The sequence below is a fragment of the Lampetra planeri genome, chromosome 13 (genome assembly GCF_965212315.1).
Source record: "Lampetra planeri chromosome 13, kcLamPlan1.2.h2, whole genome shotgun sequence".
In the NCBI taxonomy this organism is placed as follows: Eukaryota; Metazoa; Chordata; class Hyperoartia; order Petromyzontiformes; family Petromyzontidae; genus Lampetra; species Lampetra planeri.
The window spans coordinates 8101177-8125903 of NC_136119.1; the positions used below are offsets into that span (position 1 = coordinate 8101177).

The 24727-nt window shown below is 44.3% G+C and overlaps 3 protein-coding genes across 9 annotated transcripts in view; 2 read left to right on the plus strand and 1 right to left on the minus strand.

Moving 5' to 3' along the window:
- Nucleotides 1-425: 425 nt before the first annotated feature.
- Nucleotides 426-13992, plus strand: LOC144722030 (cartilage intermediate layer protein 1-like). Its single transcript, XM_078600100.1, has 10 exons — nucleotides 426-940; nucleotides 1167-1253; nucleotides 1660-1929; nucleotides 3716-3889; nucleotides 4247-4420; nucleotides 5109-5180; nucleotides 6421-6738; nucleotides 8103-8211; nucleotides 9368-9522; nucleotides 9762-13992. Exons 1-10 carry the CDS (start codon nucleotides 676-678, stop codon nucleotides 12158-12160), a joined length of 4023 nt encoding a protein of 1340 aa, XP_078456226.1. The 5' UTR covers nucleotides 426-675; the 3' UTR covers nucleotides 12161-13992.
- Nucleotides 13993-15264: 1272 nt separating this feature from the next.
- On the minus strand, nucleotides 15265-19785 carry LOC144722029 (Rieske domain-containing protein-like). 2 transcript variants are annotated; one of them, XM_078600099.1, is made up of 4 exons: nucleotides 19637-19785; nucleotides 17693-17957; nucleotides 16840-16955; nucleotides 15265-16697 (listed from the first exon to the last, which is right to left on the minus strand). In XM_078600099.1, the coding sequence occupies exons 2-4, from the start codon at nucleotides 17913-17915 to the stop codon at nucleotides 16611-16613; spliced, it is 426 nt and encodes a 141-aa protein (XP_078456225.1). In that variant the 5' UTR covers nucleotides 17916-17957; nucleotides 19637-19785; the 3' UTR covers nucleotides 15265-16610. The 2 variants fall into 2 exon arrangements, with proteins under 2 accessions (XP_078456225.1, XP_078456224.1); XM_078600098.1 differs by having other exon boundaries at nucleotides 17693-18187.
- LOC144722028 (uncharacterized protein HI_0077-like) overlaps nucleotides 19468-24727 on the plus strand; it is a 28473-nt gene continuing 23213 nt past the window's right edge. For 2 of the 6 annotated variants that reach the window (XM_078600095.1, XM_078600091.1), the window contains exons 1-2: nucleotides 19820-24074; nucleotides 24255-24351. Coding sequence is in view for 3 of the 6 variants with exons in the window: in XM_078600091.1 (XP_078456217.1) it covers nucleotides 23332-24074; nucleotides 24255-24351 (840 nt within the window). In the remaining 3 variants the exon portion in view is untranslated. Of the gene's footprint in view, nucleotides 19783-19819; nucleotides 24075-24254; nucleotides 24352-24727 lie in introns of those variants that run through there. The other 4 variants (XM_078600092.1, XM_078600096.1, XM_078600093.1 and 1 more) reach the window with 4 other exon arrangements.

Here is a 24727-nt window from a genome sequence, read left to right on the forward strand (position 1 = left end):
AAAACATTTTAAAGCAATTTAGAACAAATATTTTAACGTTTTAGAATGTTGCTTACTTACATTATACAAATTTCGATACATATAGTAGTTGCATCCTACAAGTGGTTACTGTATGTGTTTTTCGCTTATAAATGTGCAACTTCAGAGATCTTTTGCGGTCCGAAATGTGCTTCTTGTACTTGAACAGAGCTGTAAAATTTGATGCAAGCTTTGAGCAGCATCTGGCTTCGTGGGCGCACACATGTCATTGATATCGTACGAAAAAAACGAACTCTCTTTCAATGCTTTCAGTGTGCTTACAAATCTGTGCATGCGATACAAATGAAGCGAGGGATACTTTGGGTTAATATTAAATCGAGGTATTCCGCGGGGTGAAGCGGCGGCACGAATGGTTAGCGTAGTGCTCCGTGAACCTGGCAACCTGAGTTCGATTCCCGGCTACAAATGACGTCAGTGTCAGGTGGCATCTGAACCACTCCTGGGTCCTCACTTCACCAAACTGGCACTGACTAGCATGGTTAAGTATGGTCAAATAACATCTGTGAATGACATGGAGTGTCTTCAGCCATCAGTAGATTGACATTACGCATAATATTAACAAAATATACCTTGTTGTAAAAAACAGTGTAATGGCATATAGCCAAATCACCCAATAATGTCTTTACAGATTATACCATGGGAGTGTGTCTTAGTGTTTCACGAATGGATCAACAAATTTCAGACTACAGTCGAACGGGTCCAGCCAAATGCAGCTCTCTCAATGCTGCAACATACCCCTTACTTTTGTGTATGTGCAGGTGGCCAATACAGCTGGGGTGTTACATTCTGCATGAGAGATTGGAAGACATCGGGGTCCACAACGTTGCAACAGGACCTACAAGCATGGGGGTGGTCGGGGCGCTGCTGCTGTCCTGCGCATGCCTCTTGGCCACCGTACTAGGTGGGGAAAGGACGCCACATGGTCAATTATTCCAACGCGGATTTTATTGCGTCATTAACTAAACGCGATTCGCATATTTTCATGATTTTTATTAACGTGTTTACTACGTTTCACTCCGGTTTTCTAACAGGTGTTGTATCTGCTTGTGTATACAATATGTTTGGATGCAATTGCATGCACGTTGTGTAACGGTGCGTGTTGATAAATATGGTCATTGTGCTTTCAGGATCTCGGATGAGTGGTCCCAAGGCTTCTCAGAACCAGGCCATGTTAGTGCAGAGCAAGAACTATCCGAACATGCTGGGGAACCATGGTATGTCCCGGGACCTGATCCCAAGCACTCACGTACAGGCACGATTGTCTCGGGTTGCCACCTTCGAGGTAGAAAACAACCGAACATATCATGAAAAGAAGAATATCTAAAAACAACCGAACATATCATGAAAAGAAGAATATCTAACTATACCTTAAGAGGAGATAAATATATGCCTACATGTAAATGCATGGTCCCGAGTGGTTTATCATTACGCAATTGATAAAAAAAAAAACGTGACTTATAATGTCCCGGGAAGACTTACAGATTTCCCAGTAGAGCTGCCTCAAAAAAATGTAGGATGATCCTGAGACGACCTGGACAGGGTGGCAAGCATACTCGTGCCCCATCAACGCATCATTTGGCAATGGCGAAATTGCTGCGGTGCGCTTGTGTCCCTGTGCAGGCTACAGCGAGTGGACCTCGTGGTTTAACATTGACCACCCGGGTGGGAGCGGCGATCACGAGCGGCTGGAGGCAATCCGGTTCTACTACCGTGCGCGCGTCTGCTCATCTCCACTGGCTATCGAGGCGCGCACCACGGCGTGGGTGCCGGCTGCCAGCACGGGCGAGAGGGTGCACATGAGTCCCCATGAGGGCTTCTGGTGTCTCAACCACGAGCAGCCCGGCCAAGCGAATTGCTCCAATTACCACGTGCGCTTCCGCTGCCCAATCGGTATGGCGCTTCATCACCACCACCACCGCCACCATTATCAACATCATGAACATTAGCGCCACTGTTACATCGGTACCATCATGTTCATTAACAGAGTCGATAGTCACGGTTGGGGCCCAGGGCTGTTGTAGTTTTGGGGGCCCCTCTTTTAATCTTAAACTCCTTCCTTTTACTGTTGGTCCACCAACCATGCCTGATAATGCTCAACGCTCAATTCTGGTTTTTAAATGTGATATGTACAAATTGTAAAGCTAATTAAAAGTAAAAACGAAACTGTGTTAATTTTGGCACATAATTGGCTGTAATCCACCTAGTGCTGCTATGGCTTTCATCACCAAATTACCTCCATAATACAGTTTTTTTGGGTTAGATCACGTAAATATATAAATGTACCGTTAAACCCGCCACCACCCAACACAGCCAATTAGTAAGGTTTCTCACGTAAACAGAACATGCCAATTTGTTACTTGTACCGCACACCGGTGTGTTGGAGAGCGAATCCACAACATTTACAATCTGAGTATGACGTTTCACTAGTTATTACAACTAGCTTCATCAGGCGACAGGCAGATTTGTGTCGGGTGGTGGCGGGTTTAAGGACACATTTTTATATATATACGCGATATAACCCAAAAAACTGTATTATGGATGATATTGGTCGCGAAAGCCGACGTGTTAAACCAAATTACCTATTGGATTTATCACGATGCCACAATCACTGTGTTCCAACCATGATGAAGCTCTATAAATATATTATTGTGGAAACCCTCGAAGTTAGGGCTGCAGCCCTTAAAGTCGCTGCAAAAAGCCAGCCAATGATCACGCAGCGGCGTCACCCTTGAGTGTGCAGGCCATGGACCAGGGCCCATGGGCCCTTTAGCCAGAGGGGCCCAAGCACCGGGCCACGATGAGTGGGTTGCAAATTCGAGATGCGGCCCCATTTACTTCCAAGCACCATTGAACAGTTTGAACAGTTTATTTAGAATTGCCCTGTGAGCTAAGAAGCTCTTGAATCGGGTGCCAACCAAGCTAACGTGACGCAGAGCGAAAACGCCACGTTCCATCTGGTTTATGCCCTGCTCATAATGCACCTCCGATTTCTCACACGTCCGATTATCACGCTTGGCTACGTATGGTGCGAAAGAAGTTCAACATGTATGCATACATATGTAATGACATGGTGACACCTGCTGGCCGGGAATAGGAAGCACGGGTACGGGCATGGTTAAAGTAACCAATCAGAGAAAGAGGTGTATCTGGGGCAAAGGTAACAGGTGGGGTTAGCCGAGATACTCCGGGAACCTGCTCAATGGTTCCACGAGAGGGTGTGGTCGGAGGCAGGGCCTAGCCACGCCTGGGGGATATAAGCGGGAGTGGACCCGGGGCTCGGGGTTTGTGTGTGGATTCTTGGGTCCTGGCTGCGTCGCTGCTCGCCGACATCTCTCTCCGTCGTCCGGCCACATGGAAGATCTCCTGCGGGGTTTCTATCGCCATCATCGTCACGTCGCCAGCCAGCGGCATAGCCGAGTGAGTGCGGTGGGACCACGCTGAGTGATCGGCCGTGTGTGTAGCCAGTAGAGACGTTAATATCTAAAGTGTTGTACTCAGAGTGAGAAGAATAAGTGTTGGCCTGTGTTGTGCCCAGTGTGATAAATAAAAGAAGAAGTACCCTCTACGCGACGTGTCGCGGAAGTCGCTCATTACACATACATGCATCTAGGGCAGGCGCACGCTCGTGTCATTGATGCAGACAATGTCCTTCCTTGACCGTACCGCCACACTCCAGTGGACAAGAAGTGGTCCGACTGGGGCTCCTGGAGCTCGTGCAGTACGAGCTGCGGTCGGGCCGGCTACCAGACGCGCAACCGGCTCTGCGTCTCTACGGGAGCCATCGTTCCACAGAGGACGCAGTGCGAGGGCAAAGGGGTGCAGGGTCGCCTGTGCTCCAAGCCGTGCCCAGGTGCGTGCCGCGCGATCGACGGCGGGTGCTCGCGCTAAGTTGGCTCTGACGTTGCGGAACAATCTTGAGGTTCCAATTTGGTCATATGCTTCCCTGTACGACTTTAAGAGTTTGACGGTAAAAAAAAAAACATGTGCGGTTGAAATATTTCTGAGATGTGTCCCTTTTCTGGGCAGGGGGCAGGATAATTGACCGGAATGCGAAGTGTAAATTGTTGTTGTTGTTACTCGACAAATATGATTCGCATGGCTGGGAAGGCTTTCCCTGGCTTGTGAACGCAGTTGATTTGCTATGCACCGGCAATGGCTCCTGGTTCCCTGAGAATAATCTAACATGAGGTGTGCTGTTGATTTGCAGCCGTTCACGGAAATTGGACAACCTGGACCAAGTGGTCGGTGTGCGGCGTGACGTGCGGGAATGGACAACAGCTGCGTCAGCGATGGTGCTCCAACCCCGCACCCAAGTACGGGGGGCTGGACTGCACGGGGGCCGCCCTGCAAAGCCGCTTGTGTGCCAAACCTACCTGTCCAGGTAATGTGCTACGGCTTGCTCACAAAGTGCCAGACTCTATTAGGAGAACAGAAGAAAGTTTTGCTGGCTGGCTGGCTGGTGATGTCACCGCGCATATTTGGACGATGACGCTGCCCGCATCTCAGAGCGTTGAGCCGGGTTCGAGTTTGCAGACCGTCACGCCTACCCCACACCACCCACCCACCCTCTACGCGGCCATGCGTCTCATTCACATGCACGGGCAGTACGTACTCGTTTTGTAAACGAGAGGTAGAGATTGCTCGCTCATGCCACTGCTGGCGGATGGGCCTCCACTGAAGGGTATTTTGGTCGACTGCCACACTGGCCAGGACGTCTTGGAAGAGGTGGGAGTGTCCACACTTTACCCCACCACACGCCACCTGCTGATCTACTCACTGTGGTTGTGATCATTTATGCTGTCTGGTGGACAGAGGTGGGGGGGAGGGGCGGGTGAAAAAAACAACATACAAAGTTGTTTCAAGTGCCTTGCCAGGAACTTGAACTGGAAACCTCTGAATTGTCCGGTGCGATGACCATTACACAGCATCTCTCCAACCTGTTGTCTTGACTTATATTCAGTGCTTTGTATTGTCCTATATTGATGCGATGATGAATGAAGCTGTGCAAATGAAATTGATGTTTAAGGCGGTTGTTTGTTTTTGCTGTACTTATTCAAAACCTGCCTCAGAAACGGTCACAAGGAGAATGGTGTCTGCTTACAAGCCACCAGCACCCCTGCCAACTCCAGCGAATAAGCCGGGTAAATAAAGTAAATACCTAAATAAACTATCTAAATGAAACACGTATTTATAAGTTAAATATCAAAACAAATTCAAAACATTCATTCGTGAATGTTTGAGCAATACATTGTCTCATTTAAAATGTTGCTGACGCTTTTATTTTCAATACTTTTTTTAACATTTTCAAATTTAGATTGAAAGTGTGAATGTATTAGTACTGTCTGCCTGTCTGTATCTCTTGCCTATCTGTCTCTTAGGGCGGGTACAATAACATTTTAAAAGGTGATGCAATATGAACACAAATTTAGTGTAAAGTTTTGTTATATTTGCAAACTCTTTCCAAAAATGGCAAGATTGATCGAAGGGTTCCCCAAAACGTGGAGCGTGTACATCATCACCAGTAGAGCCACAATTCAAGCTATGATTTGTCATCGCAGCCTACGGAAAATAACTCTAATAGAGCAGATCAAATATCAACGAGATTGTATTGTTAAGTTGGTTTGCTTTTAGGGACGGACCGTATACCTCCGATTAGTACGGTTAGCTACATACTACGTGTATTTTTGACATTTGACTCCTGAACCATTTTGCCGTACGCAAGAATAGAATAAACGCAAGAATAGAATGTGCAGTCACCTTTTTAGTATTACTGTATGTTGAATGTCTTTCGCACCGTACGTGGCCAACTGTGCTCATCAGAGGTGTTGGGGAAGGACAACAAACCAAACACAAAAAGCGGTTCTAAAGAAATGAATTTTCAATATAGATGAATTAAAAGTGCATAGCTTCAGTGGATTCCTAATATTGGAAGGAAGAGCGTTCTAGACGGCCGCAGACGCACATCTGAGAGCGCCGTGACCATCTTTGTTTGATGGTTAGCCGAAAGCTACTGCCAGGATGATCAGAGTTTGCGTGATGGTTTACCTTTAAAATTATAAACAATTTTTTTTTATTTTACTGGGTATTGCCCACTGAGCTATATACACAAATGATAGCTCAACAAAGTGGCTTATCATGTGGAAATTTCTAGCAGCCAAATACACTAAACACATTTTACTAAATGTGGAGAGAAAACCCAAAAGACCCGGAGAAAAATCCACGCGACCACGGGGAGCGAGAGAGAGAGAACACGCAAACTCAAAATATACAGCATGCCTTAGGGTAGGGATCGCACCCACGACCTCCTGCATACCAGGCGAGGGAGTTAACATCTCGCCACCACGGCACCCTTTGCACGCTCTTCTCTCCATGCTGTCGCAGCGTGCAGTCTGGCCTGCACCGTGGGGCACGTGAACGCGGCGTGCGACGCGTGCGTGTGCGACGGTCACCTCCTGGACGGCGCCGTGTTCGGCGCAGCCCGCACCCCGCTCGCCGGGGCTCGGGTCACGCTGCTGGAGGGGCCCTCTCAGAAGTGGCTCGCCGTGTCGGATGCCCACGGATCTTTCCGCGTGCCGGATTTGTGCCCGAGCCGAGGGGCACGCCTGGCGATCGAGCACGACAAGCACGTGCCGACGACGGCGCCAATCCTCTGGGCCAAGGGGCCGTTGACCGTCTTCAGCGTGCAGCTGAAGCGCGCGGGTGAGCTTGCGCGAACCTTTGCGAGTTTGTGACGCCAGTCAACAGCGTGACCTAGGCCAAAGTCGGCAAGGGCACAACGTTAAACGAGCTTTGAGCGAACGTTAAACGCGAAACAGAACAAAGAACAACATGGCCTGCTTTTGTTTTTCGTATGTTCTGTTCTCATTCTCACCCCTTTTGTAGATAAGGAAAAGCTGTCGTGGGTATTCTCCAAATTAGCATATTTTTTTATAAACACCACCACTGTTATATGTTACACCAAAAGTTTTTGACTTAACTATAATAATTTAAAATGGGGTCCTGAGCATTCAGTAGGGAGTCCTCAGTCCCCTCCATCCGCCCCTGCCACTACGGGACAAAAAAATGACAATTTCTCCATTCCCAACAATGACGACAATAACCAAGTTGATGTATTTTAGCCATTTCGTAAAGATGTGCATCGGGGTTTGTGTGTTAGCTTCTACTCATACAACATTGGCTAAACACTGACAAACATAGTGTCAAAGGAGTTAGAATGACTGCAGGATTATCATTAACATCCAGGATGAATTCACTGCAAGGTGAAGGCGACCCCCATGTTGTCGCCATCCTTCGTAGTCTTGACACGTCATAATCCAACTGACTTCTACACATGACCTAATCTCATCTTCGTGGTGATCATACTTCTGGGCATGTCACCTCTACCAGATACTATTCTGTTATCAGTCTTGTCCATCAGCCATCACCCTTTGCTATCTTTTTGCCAAAGCCCACTTCACTTGTCTTAACTGTCAATGATGATGTCTCTCATTTAATTTGCAAGTTTCGAAATCGTTTCCTGGTATATCAACCAGCCCGCGTTCACCAGTCTGGCGAAGTATGGCCATAAAACCACACATCATGGACATTGATTCTTAACCACATTTCCCAATCCCCAGAAACAAGGCCCCGTGGTCGGATTCGATAGGTGAAGGAGCAAGGGGTGCTAAGAATAACTGTGTGTGGAAGACAACCAGTAATGCTGGGTTGAATTATCTTAGACCTCTGTAGACTATATGTTGAATGTGAAAGCGTGTAGGTAATCATAAGAACAAAGCTATTTGTTATCCTGGTATAGAACCTTTAAGTCACTCTGGATTTGATCAGGTAAGGGAATGGAATAATATGTACTATATTAGGAATGTTTATCAAGAGAGGGAAAAGACATATCGAAATAAAAACATTATATAAAATGCCATTCTATGAACTGCAATTTCAACTACATATGACACAGAGCCCTACATTGCATTATTCACGGCATAAGTTGTGCATTTGCTCTCCGACAGTGGTATCCTTACACACATTATATCAGTGCGTATTTTAATGAGGTTTGTTTGCTCTGCCAGAAAAACCACACGTCACCAAACACCCAGAGGGCAGAATGCGCTACGAAGGACAAGGCGTGAGTTTGTGCTGTAAAGCGGAGGGAACGCCAACTCCAGAAAAATACTCGTGGTAAGCAACGTTACTTCGTGCACACATAACACATGCAGTGAAATCGTGACCTCATGAAAGTCTACAATGTCGATCGAAGGAGTACAAATAAGAGGAAGAATACAAAAAATGGAGGTCCGGCCCATACTTCCAATTTCTGAAATGCGCCCTAATCCACCAACCTCAATCGCTTTTTCTGCGCACTCGTGATAACGTAGGTTATATGAGTTGCGCGTTTATAAATGTACTTATTTACAGTACTCTTAGTTTTTTCGGTAAAGTCACGTAGGTAAAAAATTAAAATTAATAAAAATAAAATAATAGAATAATAATCTATTAATTGATTTTTATTCATTTTTATTTCAAATTTTTACCTACGTGACTTTACCGAAAAAACTAAGAGTATGAATCCTTGCAGTCACGAAAGCTTCAAATCTAGAATTATTTACAGTAGTTTTACGACCACGGAAGACTACTTAAGAGATTGGTGCCGGAAAGATGTGCACTGCTTGAGAATAATGGCGCAAAACAGAGGAAAGTGGAAACTAATTACGAAATGTGCGGTGGACACCTACGGTCTATCTGCCCATGGATCGTGATGATGATTTAAAGTATATTTAATTGCATATTCTGTTAATAATTTTTGTTTATGTATTTGGTGCCAACGCCATCAACATTTTTCAAAACTTGAGCCACCGGTATTAAATTAAAAGTGGCAATATAATTAAGCCAATGGCCACCGACAATTTGCAAACAACATTCCAATCTCAAAACCCAATTCATGTTTGTACTTAACCCACACTAAACGAAAAACAACTGGCCATGTCTTCGTGTACATACCAGGTGTACATTACTTATTGTAGGGAAAGCCAAGGAGAGAGCGTGGTTCTTGGAACAATTCACAACATGCCAAGCTGTGCTCGTACTTACAATAGGCTGCAGGCGCTGGAACATGGTAATGGAAACATTGTTGCATGATGCGTGATATCACTGCTGGAAAAAAGCCACATCACTATGTAACAATGTGCTACTTTTGCTGGATAGCGGTGCATGTGGCCGCGTGGTGTGTCTATGCCAGGGTGCCTCCCTCTTTACTCACCATCGTGTCCGAGACGTGAAACACTTCTCTGGGCTGTCATCTTGAAAGTGTGCTTCTCATTTGTAATCTTGCCCCAAGGTATCACAATGACACTCTGCTAGACCAGGAGGTGTATAAACATGGCAACCTCGTGCTGAAAAATCTAAAGCCGTCGCAAGCAGGAGAATACTACTGCAAGGCAACAAACATTGCTGGCTCCATGAAATCTTCACCAGCTACCCTATATGTCGTGGGTAAGGACTGCATACTATGTTATCTAGTTTCAATACATTCATTGCAGTGATTTAAAGGTTATTTTGGGCTCAATGTATGGTTTACTTTGTGCAGTACATTTCCAATTTATTTCAGAGAGTACAATCCAATAAAGGTTTTTATTTTATTTTTACACAGTAACTGCACCTTTGTGTCCACATATTCAATTGCTTTAAGATGTCCCTTTATTAATGTGTCCTACTGTATGTTTTCATTACAGAAAAAGGTAATGCCCCATGTGACCCAAAGCCTGAGACAAACTTGATAAGGCTTCCACACGACTGCTTCCAGAACCACACGAACTCGTTTTTCATCGACGTGGGGAATTGTCCCAAGAAGGTGTGCGTCAAGGAACTCGACTTTGACCTGCGCTGCAAGGACAGTGTCAGCCACTGCTGCGGCATCACCAGGATGGAGAAGCGGGACATCCAGTGCAATGGCTACACGCTGCCCACCATGGTGGCGGCCGAGTGCGGCTGTAAGAAGTGCACGCAGACCAAGATGATTGTGCGCGGGAGGGTCGTGGCTGACGACAACGGGGAGCCGATGAGGTTCGGCCAGATGTTCATCGGCAACATTGCCATCGGGTTCACCGGCTACAAAGGCGACTTCAACCTGCAGGTGCCTCCGGGCACGGAGAGGCTCGTGGTGACCTTTGTGGACAGGTTTGGGAAGTTTGTGAACAGCACCAAGATCCTGCTCTTCAACCACAAGGGAGGAACGGTCTTCCACAACATCAAGTTGCAGAGAAAGAAGCCCGCCATTCCCATCGCTTCCACTGTCACCAACACGATTAGCCTGGGTGAGATGGAGGGGGAAGATCCAATTGGGCAAATAGAAATTCCGCCCAACTCATTCTACAAGTTGAATGGGGAGCTGTACAACGGCACTGTGCAGGCCAGCGTCACTTTCCTGGATCCGCGAAACATCACGACAATGTCGTCTGCTTCGAGCGACTTGAACTTTGTAAATGACAATGGCGATATGTTTCCCTTGCGTACGTATGGCATGTTTTCTGTTGACTTTATGGCGGAAAATTTGCAGGAACCTCTGAACGTCGGACAGGTTAAGGTTTTCCTCGACTCGGCACAAGTTAAAATGCCACAGCATCTAAAATCAATGAAACTGTGGTCTTTAAATCCAGAGACCGGAATCTGGGATGAAGAAAGCAACTTCCTGTATGAAAAATCCAAAAGGCGAAAGAGGGAAGAGCGCACATTTCTCATAGGAAACGTGGAAATTAGAGAACGCCGGTTGTTTAACCTTGATGTACCGGAAAATCGCAGGTGTTACGTTAAGGTGCGTGCTTACAGAAGTGACAGATTCTTTCAGAGTGAGCAGCTTGAGGGTGTAGTGGTCAGCCTGATTAATATGGAGCCGCAGGAAGGGTTTTCCGCAAACCCACGCGCGTGGGGAAGATTTGACAGTGTCATCACGGGTAAAAACGGAGCTTGTTTGCCAGCCTTCTGTGATGAGCTGGTCCCAGATGCTTACACTGCCTACGTGACAGCCAACATTGGGGGAGAAGAACTGGAGGCAGCTCCGTCCAGCCCCAAACTTAATCCCAATGTTATTGGCACGGCTCAGCCATACCTAGGAAAGCTTGAGTACCGACGTACTGACCACGATGACGAAAGGTTCAAGAAGACTGCTTTCAAGATTAATTTAGCAAAACCAAATGCGAACTCCCCAGCAGAAACTGATGGGCCAATCTATCCTTTTAAAAACATCAAACAGTGTGAAGATGCCCCTTACAATGCTAATCATTTCAGATTTTATAGGGTGGAAGATGACAAGTATGAGTTTAATACCGTTGCATTCAACGAAAACGACTTGACAACCTGGAACGAAGATTACCTGTCCTGGTGGCCAAAACCAATGGAATTTCGTGCCTGCTTCATCAAACTGAAAATCAAGAGCTCCGCATCCGTGATGATACGTTCCCGAAACCTTGGGGGCACTCACGTGGAGACAATCGACAAACTCTACGGCATTCGCGACATCCGCAGCGTCCACACCAACCTCAAGGAGAACGTGTCTTCGGCATGCATGGAGTTCAAGTGCAGCGGCATGCTCTTTGATGAGAACCTCATTGATCGCACGCTGGTGGAGATTTCGACGCAAGGCGACTGCCGCCGGGAGAACATAAACGGCATGCTCCAGGAGTACCTGATCAACCACCCACCGCACATAGTCAACAACGAGACGCACGGCTTCAAAATGTACGCGCCTCTGGATCCGTTGGGACACAACTACGGCATTTACACGGTCTCGGATCAGGACCCCAAAACCGCCAAAGAAATCGCCCTCGGCCGATGCTACGAGGGCTCGTCGGACAGCACGTCCCGCGTCATGAAGCCCGACGTGGGAGTGGCGGTGACCTTCGCGTGCCGCGAGAGCAACGTGACGCGACAGAGCCTCTTCCAGCGCCTGCAGACGTCGCCGGCCGAAACCCTCGCCGAGATGGGGCGCGAGATGCGCGGCGGCCTCCCCGGGAGAACCCGGTTGGTGTCCAGCCGAGGTCAGGTCCGCAGTGGCCGGAGGCAGCAGCCGCAACAGGCCAGGGCCCGGCTCGTGAGCACGCGGAGATTCCTGCAGAGAAATCGGTCCGCTCAGTGATCGGAAGGGCATGGTGAACTCTACGACTGAAAGATTGACATGTGGAAAGGGAAAAATAAAGCACCGCCCCCCCCCCCCCCCCATCTTTTTAAACTAAGCCGTCTTGCATTGCACGGGTGGGAAATGTATGGATGGTTTACAGAGATTGGAAGTTATTGACATACGAAGGAAAGATTTTTGGGTTGTTGACGGTCTTACAAATGCATTGAATGTAAAGGCATTTTTGTTTGGAAAGCCGCATGTGCATTTGATTAGCATGAAACTATTAGTGACTATATGAATGAGCATTTTTAAAAAAGTGGCTAAAACATTACAATGTGTGAGAAACATAACATTTTTAATCGAAACTAATTGATTTTGCCAGTGTACAAATAACAATGTGCACATATCGACAAAGCACTATATGATTACACTACTTTCTTTACATGGTCATGTTTAAAATAATTAAATAAATACAACATTTCACATTTCTGCTAACGTATGCTTAAATAACATGAAGAAACTGCAATTTGTTTGGCAGCTTATATTTAAAATTTGCCCGCTAATGCAATATCATTCAAAACATTTAAATGTACAATACTTAAACTGAGAAACCAACTACATGTGTAAGTATACATGAATTGATGTGCACATAACAATCACCATGGTAAAGAGTGCGCAGACCATTGGAGTTATCATTCACTCCAAACTGTCTTTCTCTTGCCACGTTTCTCAACCTTATTGCTCCATCTGCGCAACATCTTCGGTGTCTGCCATTTCGACATCTGCCAATTTCTCATACCAGCTAATGCCCGGACGCTGCTGAGAACCCTCATCCATGCCATCAAATCCAAACTCGACTATTGCAACTCTCTCCTCTTTGGCCTCCACATATCCCCCATCACTAAACCCTAGACGATTCAAAATGCCACTGCCAGACTTCTCAACCGCACCCATGAACAAGACCACGGTAATACAAGCTGCCGTGGGCCCCATTTTCCACCTTCAATATCGTCCATGGATTCACTCTTGGCTCCCTCTGCTTTCTCATTGCGCTCTATCCTCCACCATGCACTTTCTATCTCTAAGTTTTCTCTGCTAAATTCCTTCAGTCAAACTTCGCTCATTGTAAAGTTGCGCAATTTCCTCTGCTGGCTTTTTCGTCTGGGGCTTCCTATCCTAAACTATCAACTGCCTGCTTCTGTTCAATTCCAGCCTCAAGACATTTATTTATTTTCCTCTATGACCAACTGCACTCTCTTCATAAAATTAACACGCTCACTGCTTTTGTACAGTGTCTTAATATGCGGTTGCATTTAGACACTATAAAAATCCAAAGTGTATTGCGGTATTATTTTAGTTTGATATTGAATGATACTGAACTTTTTCAATAATGATAAATATAAAAAATGTCAGGTAATTAGCACTAATATGAACTGTTCAGAAATATATGACTATATATTATTGGTACATTAACATTTTAAATGCATTTATAGGAACATCGTATGAAGAAAAAATCAAGATAATGTTTAGCTTTGGTACATAACGTTTATAGACTTCAATGAAAAGTTCAATTTTACAACACAGACTGTACTTTCAAATTGCATGTCTGAATTCAGTTTACTGACATGAACTAAATGGGTGCTTGTTTTCAAAATTAACTTATTTCCACTTAGTATTGTTTTTTAGATACTAGAGATTAATGATGCACCTAAAATGATGTGCATTAATTAATTTAACCTGAATCGGCTGATGGAGTGTGTATTATCATTTGAACAATGTTACGTTTTTAAAAAGTGGAGAAACTTCTACATACTTGGAGTCTGAAGGTTAATAAAAAAAATATTTACTGATGTTGTTTTATTTTTTTAGATTAGCTGTTTTATGTACATTTTTCTTTTGGTGGTTTATGCAAAAAATAAGCACTTTCTATAAAAGCCCATGCTTGAAAATTCAAAAGAACGCAGTTTACAATGGAAACTTCTACAAAAATAAATACTAAATAGACTAACTGCTTGATAAATGAAGACCAGCTATTGTTGTGTATCTGCTGTGGTATCTTAAAATATTACTATTCACAATATACTGGACTATTTCTAGACATTTAAATAGGGTTAAACTGGCCATTATAGGTGGCCATTTAACACCAATGTCCGGCGTGTGTAATATTTTTTCTATTACTGCAATGCCATAAACATTTGGTTGCTGTGATGATAGTGTATTGTAAATTCAATGATTTGCAATCTAAAAAACAAATTGCACGTTTTTTGGTCCCTTTATTAATGTGTGCTTTAGGCAGGACACATCCCCAGAAACGATTCAAAATGAGCACAATAATTAAAGCTGGATTCCTAGTAAGCCTAATTTTTTGTAACCATGACAATATTGAAATCAAATGTATTTCGTAATACATCAGACTGTTAACACGATCCTAATGTTGGTATGAATACACTGCATATATGCTTAAACCGTCAAATTATTTGATTTGTAATCTTGAATGAGATTTTCCGGGCATTTCAGTTCAGGGCCATCGTATCTTTGAAGGTGCCGGCAGTTATAAAACATATTTAGTATTCTCTCATTGCATAGCTCGAAAAGTATTTTGTGTACTGTGTTTAACATCGCAAACAATGTGTGCAGTAATGAATATTGCATTAGTGTAATGAGTTGATTTGGAAAATGTTGATACTCTACAGCACATGCAATGTAAAACAAAATCATAGGCATGCAATGGAGACTCAAAGCTGTGTACATAAATATATGTACATAAAACTGTATTTACTTTAGTGTACATACATTAATGCTGCATGATTTGACAGTCACGTACTAGGTGTGGCCATTTAAATTCAAACATGTGGAATTATTTTTTTTGCAGATGACGTTCACTCCATTTGCCACAAACAAAACATGGTGAAATGTGGATTGATACGATTTTTAACCCATATGAAATACAGCAGTTTCATCACGAACAACTAAGTGATTCACTAGGTCTGAGCTATGTTTGATTAATATGTATAAAGGCTCAGTGTGGCCAAGGCAACTGTCATCTTGTGAATTATTTTTTCATTTATTTTCATCAACTACTTGAAAAATATAGAACATAAAAATTACATAATAGCAATGCAAACGTTTTCAAACAACTTTATTTTAATATTGTAAGCTTTGTATTAGAGAAACGTTATTAAAATAAAGACAATATATTAATATTCCAGAAATGTGTGAATTTATGACATTTGGCTTCAAAATTTGCAAGCAGCATCTGGGCGATTTTATCTTGAGCCAACGTCTTTCCTGTATTCGCAACAATTTAATTTAAGGTGTGGCAGGTGCACCTTACACTTGATGTGAGCACTTTCAAAATGTACATTGGCACACTTACTTTAACAGGGTTCTTAAGTGTGTTAAATGCATGTGCTTTAATATGATGCGGTTGGATGCCTTCAGTAGTATTGCTGGCATGCTAACATGTGAAGCTGAAGAGAAAATCATATTTAGCGAGTGTTGCTACTGGCAGACAGCCTTGCAGTCAATGCAATTTAAACAAATACCCAGTGCAGAGGAAAGTAATTCTCTCAACAAAAAAATATTAATTAGGATTTTGTAAAGGATCTCATTGTGCCTTTGCAATCAAGATTATGGGTATCATTGTCAGTTTGGCAATATCAATTTTTTTTCATGTTTTATAAGAACATTGCAGAATTATCACGAATTGAGATGCTGTTACTTTTTTTTACAAAAAATATGATTGAGCATTCGTCCAGGTGAGAATCTTACTCTAAGTCCGTGCCATCAGTTCGCAACTTGAAATTCCAATACCCCTTGGAGGGTGGGGTGCAGAGGGACGGTACACAGGCAATGACTGGTCTAATACTAAGCCACGTTGCTCTGTGTGGACCAGCAATTATAAAGCTATATACTTATCTGTTTCATGGAATTTGAAGAAACTTGTGCACTTGGATGTCCTCAGTCTTCCACATGTTGCACGAATGCTCTCTTTTCTTTATTACATATATATGGTACAAAATGGACACTAAAATAATTATTCAATCCCAATAGAAAATCTCTCAGGCCTACCTCCTCTTCTTCATGGTGATAAGTGACTTGCCTTAAACACAGCATAGTATGTTCTTAAATTCAATTAAAATGTAAACGTTAAATCAAGGTTCCTTAATTGTTCAGTTATTAAAAGTTAATCAAACGTCTTAGGTTTTAATTATGAGTATAATGTAATAAGCAATTATTCAGTTATTTAATTAATACTATCATATAGCTGGCAGGGTTGAGTGAACAGTTGATATGTCTTGTAGCGGTACACGGCAAACAAAAGGTTGGGAACTACTGGCCAAGGCTATACTTTCAATATACGTTATACCGCGTTGTTATATTTGCACGGCCAGGTACTTTAAATAGCAGCATGATGTCTTAATGTGGACACTTTTGGAAGTGTGGCTGAGTCTCTTGCTGGTTGATTTCATTTCTTGAATGGGGTGAGTGACAGCTTGGTAGGACACTTGACAAACACAAAACCATCTTCAACTTTCACCTCGTAGACTCTTTGCTAGGTAGAAGAAGAAAAAAAGGGATTGACATTTTAACAAAAAAATGCAACTTGGACAGATAATTTTTTTATAAAGCACTATTGTTCGTAAAACATTGCATATGGTGCAGTGTGTCATCTGCTGGGCCGATATTTTGTTTACCTGTAATCCTGTGTCTGACTTTCCAGTTTTTACATCAAACTGATAGTAGTGCCAAGGACACGTAATCTTCAAATTCCCTCCTATGTCTTCAATGTCACCTTCATTTAGTGGTCCACCTTTATCGAACAAAAAATTACATTTCAACATTTACGAGACCGAAAACATCCGTCAAGGGACACTCTATATCCCCCAACATTATATGAAGACAAATTGTATTTAACCCAAGTGATCACCACGATATATTGACAAATATGCTGAGTATGTGTTGATATTTTTTGTTTGTTGTTTAAATCAAACGTAGTTTGACCTCTATAAACATTAGCCAATTTATACCAGAAGTATCATCCATTTTCAACGGAAGTCACCCCCTTTTGTGCTCCTGGTATTCTCCAAATCTTACCGCACCATTAATATGTTTTTGATATCAATGAATACTAGGCTAAACATGAAATTAAAGACAAATACAATCATGACAATGGGTTACCACGCAAAGCAAAACACTCCCCATGAATACACTCACCTGTCAGCCCCTGATCAGTGCCCCTACCTTATTACAGACCAATTTGGACCTTATTGGTCACCCCGTGCCCCTCATAAATCTCAAAGTTCATCCTACAAAGTCCCATCACCAGGGAGAAACGCCAGCAAAGAGACCAAAAAAATAATGTGTATTATTGACAGAACCTCCGCTGGCACTCAGCAGTTAGCAGCCGTAGAGTTTCGATAAATAAGCGGTGGCTTTCTGCCATCACCACCAACCAAACCAACCACACAGACAGCAGCAGCAGCAGTCACAGCTGCCACGGAGAGTACGAGGCGGCGGTGGTGGCCGCGACACTGAAATGTCAACAACCTTGATGCGGGCAGCATGCGTCCATGGCGTAGAAGACATCCCGTGCGGCGTCGTGAATGATCGCCACGTCCCGCTCGGGTCCCGACGAGGAGAAGAGCCGCTTGCACGGTGTCTTCTCGAGCTCGGCTCTCAGTCCCACCCGCTGCCAGGCGTCCACGGCTGCCGGCTCGTCCCTCCGTTCAGCGGCGTGCTGCTCGTCGTCGTCGGCGGCGGTGTCGCTCATGATTTATGGTTGGGGTGGTTTCCTGGAAGTCCGTCCGGACATCTGCGGGCACCCCCCACACACACACACCCCCGTTGACGACGTTGCAGAGATAAAGAGCGGACAAGGGAAGGAGGCGCTTGTTTGATGTCGCTGATGCGGCAATGACTTTAGATGTGGTGCTGTTTTATTGGTGGGGTGGGTTTTTTTTCTTCTGCCACTGTTGTCACATTTGTTGTAGAAGGCTAGAGACGACCTCGTTGTATCTTTGTCGTTCCACGGTTTGACATGAGCTAGGGAAAGAAGGAAGAAGGGTTGTTAGGGTGGTATGGGGTTGGGGAGTAAACCACATTGGGGTTTCGCAGCGTGTTTAGAGAGTTGTTTATACAGCGCAGTTGTGTGCTGCTGCTGCTGCTAAGTCGCATTCCAATGGGGTCAAGGTGAGGCTTGTTTTTTTCTTCCAAATTTAAAAGAGAAGTTGTTTTCCACAATGCACTTTCTCCTCCTTCATAGTCCCTGACAATTGCTGCCAAATATCAAACCAACAATGAACGGTGTATTGTAAACCCCTTGTAAAGATATAAACCATCTTCATTGTTGACATCATGTGCGGTGCGTTTAAATATGTAAGTGATTGTTGTGCTTTTGATGGGACATAGAGGCAAGGTAAATCGGTATTTAGGTGTCTGTCCGCAACCCATCATCCTTTTTGGGGGTCGATAAAAAAACGAGTACCAATTTATTGTTAAGCCAACAGTGGGTGCCCTCGAGATAATATACGGGATCATAGTCCCCGCCATATGAACGTGGAATGTTTCACCGCTGGTTCAAGGACCATGGATTGACACGCCGACACGTGCACCTCTACATTTGAATGACTAGTACGAGTCCTATATGGTACAGTTACTATTTTATGAGCACAGGTCAAACGCAGAGTACTTATTATTATGACTCAACGCAAGTCAGTGGAGTCATTCTGGTGCAGTGGAAATCGAGTGCAGGTCATGCGCCGTGTTATATTAGCAGGGTTATATAAACAAAAACTAAACCTTTTTTTTACTTTAACAGCTAAGACCCACTGCGATATTTTTTCAGAGGAACCTGGCCATACATTATATCTCAACCAAGTGTGTTTTTTTTTTATTATCACGTGGACATATAACGAATTGGCACGTTCTGTTTACCTGACCTCACTAATTGGCTGTGTCGGGTGGTGGCGGGTTCAACGACACATTTAGATTTACGCAATCTAACCACTCGAACCCCCTCCCCCCCTGTGTTATGGATGATATTAGTCGCGAAAGCCTACGATTAAACAGTCTGTTTACATATTCTTATTATTCTTCTGTTTACAGCCTATTTTGCTGTGCCTTTTTACACCTGATGAAGGGAGCTTGTGTTGCCTCCGAAACGTCGTGATTTAGTATTTATTTCTATAATTTTTTATGTTTTATTTATTTATTTTCACCTACGTTACTTTACCGAAAAAACATAAGAGTAGGGGTGAGGGCTCGTTGCCCTTGAACGTGACGGCACAGTGCGGATATTTACAAACGCGTTTCTGTGTGCGCGGCAACGGCCGCGGCTTCTTCGTGCGCCGCTTGCCGTAGTCCGCCATAAGCGGCCCCGCCACGTGGTGGCCGTCATTGCGATTGATCCGTCGCCTTCACGCACGCACCGACTTTGACGTCGCTGTCGCGCTCACGGCGGCGACGAGAGCAATTTCCCCACACACCGCCTACCTCATTCGCCTGTTGTTCACGCGTAAAGCTCGCCAGATGGAGCGCTTCGAGGAGGGGCTGGTGGCGGCCCTCAAGGACGCGGTGCGCGGCGTGGGCTGGCAGCGCGCGGGGCCCGCGGGGCGACTCGCCGCCCAGCGCTGCACCAAGTGGGTCGCCCCCCCCACTCCCCTGTAACCACCCCCCCCATTCTCCCCACCTCCCACATCCATACAGCCCCCCCATCCACTAGAGGTCGCAACCGGGTACCCGATACCCGGCTACCCGTACCAGGCTGGGTACGGGTAGGCCGTGAGTCACTGGTGAGTCACCGTTTGTCACTCATTTCCTAACGTCTTGTCTCTTCTCACAATTCAAATTCCTAGAATCAACCCACCCGCGCCTGCAACATGGCTTCATCCCAGAGGTCGCAATCGGGTACCCGATACCCGTACCCTACCCGGCGGGGTACGGGTACCCATTTGCGACCCTGCTGCGGCCGGGTACGGGTAAGGAATCAAAACCCGTTTGCGACCTCTGCCATCCACCCATCCATCCACTCACCTCCCCACCCATCCATCCACCCCCGGGGCCAGATGTTTCACTCTGCGATAATTGCGTTTTGATTGTTTGGTGGCGAAACGTTAACACACGCTGAGAAGCCACGTCGTTGAGCTATTGTTTATGGCCAGGTCTCTTCTGAAAAAGAAGACGCTAATTTGCCTGGCAAAATAAATAAAAAAACAGATTTTTTTGTGTTATGTGTAGAACTTCTTTCGCACCATACGTAGCCAACCGTGTTAATCGGAGGTGCAGAGGACGGACAACAAACTAGACACAAATATCAGTTGTAAAGAAACAAGTATTACATTTAAAAGTGCCAAGCTCCAGTGGCTTGCCTTTCCTATCTTTGCACTCCCGTCGTGTTTTTGTATTGTAACTTTTTGGCCCGCCCCGACTGGACATCTGTGGAAAATAGCTTAATAGCTCGTCGGATTCCTCCAGTCCAAATAAAGAGTCTGATTCTGTACAGGAGCTACATGCCAATGTCGAGGGTATGCTGGCCACGATGAGAGAGAGGGCTTCAGCAGTTAAGTCATAGAGTTCCTGCAGTTTTGATTTTCTTCCAACGTTGATGAGCGTAGTGGTTGACTATCTGGTCAATAGTTTTGGTTGCATGGCCGCAATCGCATTAACATGGCTTGTCTTTCACATTCCATTTATAAAGGAGCTGCGCGTATCAGCTCGTGGAATTATATTTAACTTCAAACTCGACACGTGTGTTAATAACTGCTTGAAGAGGAATTTTTTTTTATAGATGCAACGTTTCCGGAAATGGTCCTCAATTGCATAAAATAGCCCTTTGCGCAAAGTGGATAATACGAATTGAAGATTGTTCTTTAATCATTGGGCTCAACGAGAATAGCCTTTTTACAATCGTTTTGGCATGACCAGTTTTTCAATTGCCATGTTAATTATCTCAAGTATTTGGTAATATATAAATCCTTCCATTGTTAAAGAGGATTACTAAGCCAACATTAAAATTATAAAATGTTTCCTGGCACATTTCATCGTGGGAAAATTTGTTCTTATGATCACAGGGTGTTATCCACTTGCCAATGCATTCATTCCTAGGCCCAATTGTCGGTACCAGCTGAGGTAGCATGACTTTTCTGGTCACAATGTCTTTATGTGACCAATAACAGGAATTATGCGATAATTTGAAATGAGTAGTTTATCAAATAATTCAGCCTAGCCATATAAATAAATACACCGAGTCTCAATACTTTTTTCAGGAGAGTCCTGCCAAGTATCCGCAGTAGGGGAAATGCTATGCGTATTCCCAATTGAGAAAGTTGCGGTACATTTTCCAGCATCGGGATGTTTGGCCAACTCCAGTTATGTTGCGTGGTTTTTTTCAGCGATGGAAGTGAAACCCAGGGGAGAACCTACAAACTCCACACAGAAAGGCTTAAACTCGCATGCACACTGGGATTCATTTCAGCTGGAGCTGTCGGGGGATAATTTCCAGAAAATATTCCATGAGAAGCTAAGCAATGTATGAGGATACTGGAGTAACTTTCTGTTTTTTTTACAATTAGTTGTTTAATGTTGTGCATCATTCAGATTCCAATTTTGTGCAATATAAGATTACATTACACCGGTGTGTTGGAGAGAAAATCCACAACATTTGCAATCTGAGTACGATGTTTCGCCAGTAATTACAACGTAATCCCCATTTACGTATGGTGGGTGACCTGTATAGGCATGCATTTAAACAATGTATTATTTGATAATTCGCTTCCAAGCAGCACTAAGCCTGGAGCGATCCGAACGGTTAAAATAATTTTTAATTCTCTCAATTTAGATATATTCTCGAATTAGTCTTGGCTAGTAGTAACGAGTTTTGCATAGAACTTCAACATTATCAAAATAAATTGAGTGCCCTTGTTGGCACGCGTGCTCTGCCACTGCCGACAGTTGTATTTGGGAGTATTTAATATTCCTTTGGTGTTATTTTAGTATCATGCTGATGATTCGTCTTGTCTGCCCAACATAGCATTTGCCACAAGAGCAATTAATCCAGTACACACTTTCTGTTGATAGCTTTGGTAATACATCTTTATTACCAGATATTAGTTATCGTATTTAATGTACCGTGCCAAATCTGACTTGGATCTTTTGTTTTTATATACACTGCTCATGCAGTGACCAACAGTACAACATTTTCCCTGTTAAAACCAGCATGGGGCAAGTAGTCATGTACATTGGTGGCCCTCAACCAGTGGTGAAAGTTCCATATTTACAATTGCTCTTTGTAAAAACAAACTTGCGCCAGGAGCTTGAATCGAACCTGGTTCGGAGGCGAGTGCACTTACAGTTTGGCAATGCAGTGGAGAGACAACGGCCACCTGGCCAGAATCACTGGGAGGATGCTGGCAGCACATGCATAATGGACAGTCTCCCATTCCAGAAGATCTGTTTCTCTAGTAACTTAGTGTCAACAGCTCTATTGGAAATACACGTGCTCAGGATCATTGGCCATTAAGTTCACTCGTCCTCAATCCACTTCACATGAAGCATCATATATTACTGTTACAGCAATCGTGCTGTGACGGTTCCACCTGAAGGACGGACGCTTGTGTTGCCTCCGAAACGTCGTGATTTTTTATTTTACTTTTATTAATTCGGCTTTATTTTCCAGAAAAAGCATCAATTGAAGAAATCATTTTGCTCTTTGAGGAATTCCTTGACCTGTATTGTGGAATGTGAGGAATCTGGAGTGCCTTTTGAAAACACATTCAAATAATACAAAATACTGAAAGGTTCACACAGACTGGTTGGCAAACCTATTTGCTCGACTGTCATCTTCTGGCCATAAATATTCCCGTGGTCCACCAACCCTTGCCTCCAAAGTACTGGTTCACAGGATTACATTACTACTCCTGTCTCGTTGTGCATCTTTGTATTTTAACTTGTGAGGACCATTTTAATTTGCATCTCACTTTCGCTTTATTCATACAGTATTTAAAATGTGTTCCAGACTATTTTACAGATGATTGGTGCTTTACATTTATTTTTTATCTTTACGTCTGATTGGCAGGTAAAATCATCAAGTGTTCCCTAGAGAACCGTGAAGAACTATACCAAATTCACATTTTCGTTAAATTACCCAATTGCATCACACCGCATTTGAGGAAACAGCTCTCGGTTCACACATGGATCACCGAGCACGGCTGCTGCGAGCCTTGACAGCGTTCCCCCTGGAGCAGTTTGTCACTTTCGGGGAGCGTCTCTTTCTTTTCCTTGAGCAACTCTTGGATGTGGAGGAGTTCGATGGGTGGTCCCGCTTGAGGAGGAGAGCTGTGATGCACCAGTACAACCTGCTCCGTGCCCGGTTCCCCATGGTTCCAAGCACCGTGGTGCCCGTGCGGCAGCCCCGCCGCATGTGGATGCGCGTCCGCACCTCCACCTGGTGGGAGCAGACATCTTCCGGCAGCGACGAATGGATGAAGTATTTTCGGGTGAGCAGGTCCATGTTCCACCGCATCGTGGAGATGGTGCGCTCAGAGATGGAGCCGCCAGCTTTACAGGTGCGCAGCCCGGTCCCGTTGGAGAAGAGGGTCGGGATTGCCTTGTACAAGTTGGCGAGCTACAATAAGTACAGGGAGGTGGGGAATATGTTTGCTGTTCACCGAAGCACCGTCCACAAGTACTTGTACAAATTCTGCCGGGTTATGGTGGAGCTCCATTTGCAGAACCAAATTGCTCTGCCGAATGAGCATGAAGGTCGCCGCATTGCTCGGGGCTTCAGGGAAAGATTCTCCATCCCCCAAGTCATGGGGATGATTGGCAGCACGCACATTCCCATCACCCCGCTCCGCGACTGCATACAAGATTACATGAACCGGAAAGAATGGCCTTCGTTAGTGCTGCAAGCTTTGGTGGATGATAAGTTGAGGTGAGATGTTTCGTCCCGCACAAATGAGCAAACCAAATGCCCCACAAATGTTCACCGACTTTTTCTGCTTTTAAGTGTAGTTAATATATGGATTCATGCATATGGTTTATTTTAAAAGTTATATTTGGTACAGCCACATACAAAACTAAACAACAACCTTGTGCATTGTCTTTGGGAAAGGTTTCGGGACATTAGCTGTATTGCTCCAGGTACCACACAAGAAGAGGTGGTGCTGAGACAGTCTACTCTCTACGCCAACTCGCATTTATTGCCAGAGGTACATTTATTCTTCTGATCCTGTTTTAGTCATCTCGAATATTTACGGTTAAAGGTTTGTTTTGTCATCATTTGGTGATGTAAAATTTCAAATAATACAGTTTATGTCCACATTTCTGCACAACCCAGAGTGGAAATGTCATTTGCCTTGAAATAAACTTTAGAGCATTTCCAAAAGAAATGTTTCGTCACATTTTCCAGAAGAAATTTTCAGAAAACCCATGCAGCAGATATTAGTGATTATTTACACTATACTAGAGTATGCAATGGAAATCAACAATCCAGAACCATTGATATTAGCATTAAGATTTGCTTCGATATTTAGACTGCTTACATTGTAATGCAATGTATACCTATTCAATAATTATTAGTCCTTA

Coding starts and splice junctions, on each gene's coding strand:
- LOC144722030 (XM_078600100.1), top strand. CDS start 676: ATGGGAGTGTGTCTTAGTGTTTCACGAATGGATCAACAAATTTCAGAC. Junction 8,212..9,367: donor ACTCCAGAAAAATACTCGTG/GTAAGCAACGTT, acceptor TCTTGCCCCAAG/GTATCACAATGACACTCTGC. Junction 9,523..9,761: donor AGCTACCCTATATGTCGTGG/GTAAGGACTGCA, acceptor TTTTCATTACAG/AAAAAGGTAATGCCCCATGT.
- LOC144722029 (XM_078600099.1), bottom strand. CDS start 17,915: ATGAGCGACACCGCCGCCGACGACGACGAGCAGCACGCCGCTGAACGG. Junction 16,956..17,692: donor CGCATGCTGCCCGCATCAAG/GTTGTTGACATT, acceptor TGTTCGATAAAG/GTGGACCACTAAATGAAGGT. Junction 16,698..16,839: donor AGTCAGACACAGGATTACAG/GTAAACAAAATA, acceptor TCTTCTACCTAG/CAAAGAGTCTACGAGGTGAA.